At 22.8% G+C, this 2676-nt stretch overlaps 1 protein-coding gene across 1 annotated transcript; it reads left to right on the top strand.

The window, feature by feature from the left end:
- Window positions 1-43: 43 nt before the first annotated feature.
- On the top strand, window positions 44-2662 carry LOC113470646 (polyketide synthase PksM-like; the record flags this gene model as incomplete). Its single annotated transcript, XM_026829238.1, has 1 exon — window positions 44-2662. A coding segment is annotated over exon 1 (2187 nt), but the record flags the coding sequence as incomplete, so codon positions are not given.
- Between the last annotated feature and the right edge of the window lie 14 nt (window positions 2663-2676).

Below are 2676 nucleotides of genomic sequence, written 5' to 3'. Positions count from 1 at the left end.
TAATAATCAAATAAATAATAGTAAATTAATAAAATTATTACCGGTATGGGATATATTAAATATTGAGGAATTAATTAATGATTTTAAAATTAATAATGCAAAAAAAATAATCATATTAGGCGGAAATATTGAGCAAAAAAAGGAAATAAGTAAATATTATTCTATAATATTGGAATTAAATTCCATTTTAGAAAAAGATATTTCAACCATATCAAATAAATTTCATGATATTAATAAATTTGATCATATTGTATGGATAGTTCCTGTTTATGATATTAATAACTCACATAAAAATAATGTTATTATACAGTTATTTAGATTAATTAAAGTTCTTTTAAAAGAAGGTTATGAAAATATTGATCTTAAAATAACTATTGTAACTATTCAAGGTTTATTTATATGCGATTATGATGAAATAAATCCACATCATGCTTCTATACATGGTTTAGTAAGTAGTATAGCACAGGAATACCCTATGTGGAGCATAAAAGCAATAGATATGATCAATAATAATGTTATTAATTGGTCTGTATCATTATGGTATCAATTATTAGGAGTTAAAAATATAAGTATTGCTCGCAGAAAATATAATTGGTTTTTTCAAAAATTAATTCCACTAAATTTTTATATTTCAAAAGATATTTATCGTAAAAATGGAATTTACTTAGTTATTGGTGGAGCCGGGGGAGTAGGGAGTATATGGAGTGAATTTATGATTAAAAATTACGAAGCCAAAATTATATGGATTGGTAGATCTCCTAAAAATAACATCTTACAAGAAAAAATAAATAATATATCTATTAAATATAATGGAATTTGTCCTATATATATTCAAGCAGATGCACGTAATTCTAATATTTTATTCTCAACATATCAGAAAATAAAAAAAGATTTTGATCATATAAATGGTATTGTTGTTTCAACATTAAGTGATTATGATCTTTCGTTTAAAGAAATGTCTGAGGATTTATTTATTAATATTTTATCAACTAAACATGATGTTAGTTTATCCATAGAAAAATGTTTTTATAAAGAACGACTTGATTTTATTATTTATTTTTCATCAATGATATCTTTTGAAAAACCTGGTGGGATGTCAGCTTATGTATCTAGTTGTACTTTTAGTGACGCATTTTCAAAAAAAATAAATAAAAAATGGGATTGTGTGGTAAAAACAATTAATTGGGGTTATTGGAATATAGGAGGGGGGATAAGAATTTCCAGTGCATTAAAAAAATTAATTGAAAAACGTGGTGTAGAATCAATTAATAAAGAAGAGGGAATGAATATATTAAAACTTTTTCTTGGTAATATAACAGAATTCCAGCAATTAGCTATAACACGCACAAATAAACCTGAATTTATTAATATTTACTCTAATAAAGAATTTGCTATTGTATTACCAAATAATATTTCTAATATAGAAAAAAATATTTTAAATGATTTTAATTCTTTAAGAAATTTAAAAATTCCATTAAAAAGTAAGTATACTGAAGAATTAAATTATTGGATTATTCGTTTATTATTTGTTCAATTACGGTTGCTTGGTATTTTTAAAGTAAATTGCAATTATTTAAAGAAAAATAATGCTATTTATGTAAAAAATCAAGCTGGTATTTTAGATAAATATATTGTTTGGTGGAAAGAGATTTTAAATATTTTACATGAATATAATTATTTAATTACTTTTCAAGATACTATATCAGTAAATAAAAATATTTCTGATATGGAATTATCATATACCAAAACTTGGATGGCTTGGAAAAAAAGAAAAACATATTTTTTAGAAAAACCTGAAACTCATACATTAGCAATTTTAGTTAATGATTGTTTAAAAGAATTACCTAAAATTCTTCATGGAGATATTTTAATAACTGATATTCTTTTTCCAAACGGTTCTATGGAAAAAATTGAGGGTTTATATAAAAATAATTGTATTTGTGATTATTTTAATGATGTAGTTTCTAATATTGTAAATTCTTATATTAAAAATAAAATAAAAAATAATTTAACGGACGGTATAAAAATTATTGAAATTGGAGCAGGAACTGGTGGTACTACTTCAACTATTTTGAAAAAATTAGAACCATGGAGTAATTATATAAATGAATATTGTTATACAGATATATCAAAATCTTTTTTAAATCATGCATATAAATTTTATGGATCAAAATATCCTTATTTAGTTTATAAATTATGGAATATTGAAAAATCATTAATTTCACAAGATATTAATATCGGTGATTATGATATTGTTATTGCAACTAATGTTCTTCATGCTACTAAAAATATACGTAATACTATACGAAATGTAAAAGCTGCATTAAAAATAAACGGTATTGCAATATTAAATGAAATTAGTAATAAAACTATATTTGCGTCTGTTTTATTTGGTTTAATTGATGGATGGTCTTTAGCTGAGGATACATATTTACGTATTCCAGGTAGTCCAGGACTATATGCTCAAGATTGGTTTTTATTATTACAACAAGAAGGTTATCATAATATATCATTTCCAGTTATTAGAGAACATAAACTCGGGCAACAAATTATTGTTGCGCATAGTAATGGAATTATTCGTCAAAATAGTTTCAATAATTTAAATAAAGATAATATTCATTCTTCTTCTTTATTAACTCAAAATAATTCATATAAATTAAAAAATAATATTCAAAA

This window comes from Diaphorina citri, unplaced genomic scaffold (assembly GCF_000475195.1).
Source record: "Diaphorina citri unplaced genomic scaffold, Diaci psyllid genome assembly version 1.1 scaffold1715, whole genome shotgun sequence".
Classification (NCBI taxonomy): Eukaryota; Metazoa; Arthropoda; class Insecta; order Hemiptera; family Psyllidae; genus Diaphorina; species Diaphorina citri.
The sequence above is the reverse complement of the archived record's forward strand: the minus strand, read 5'-3'. Positions and strand labels throughout refer to the sequence as shown.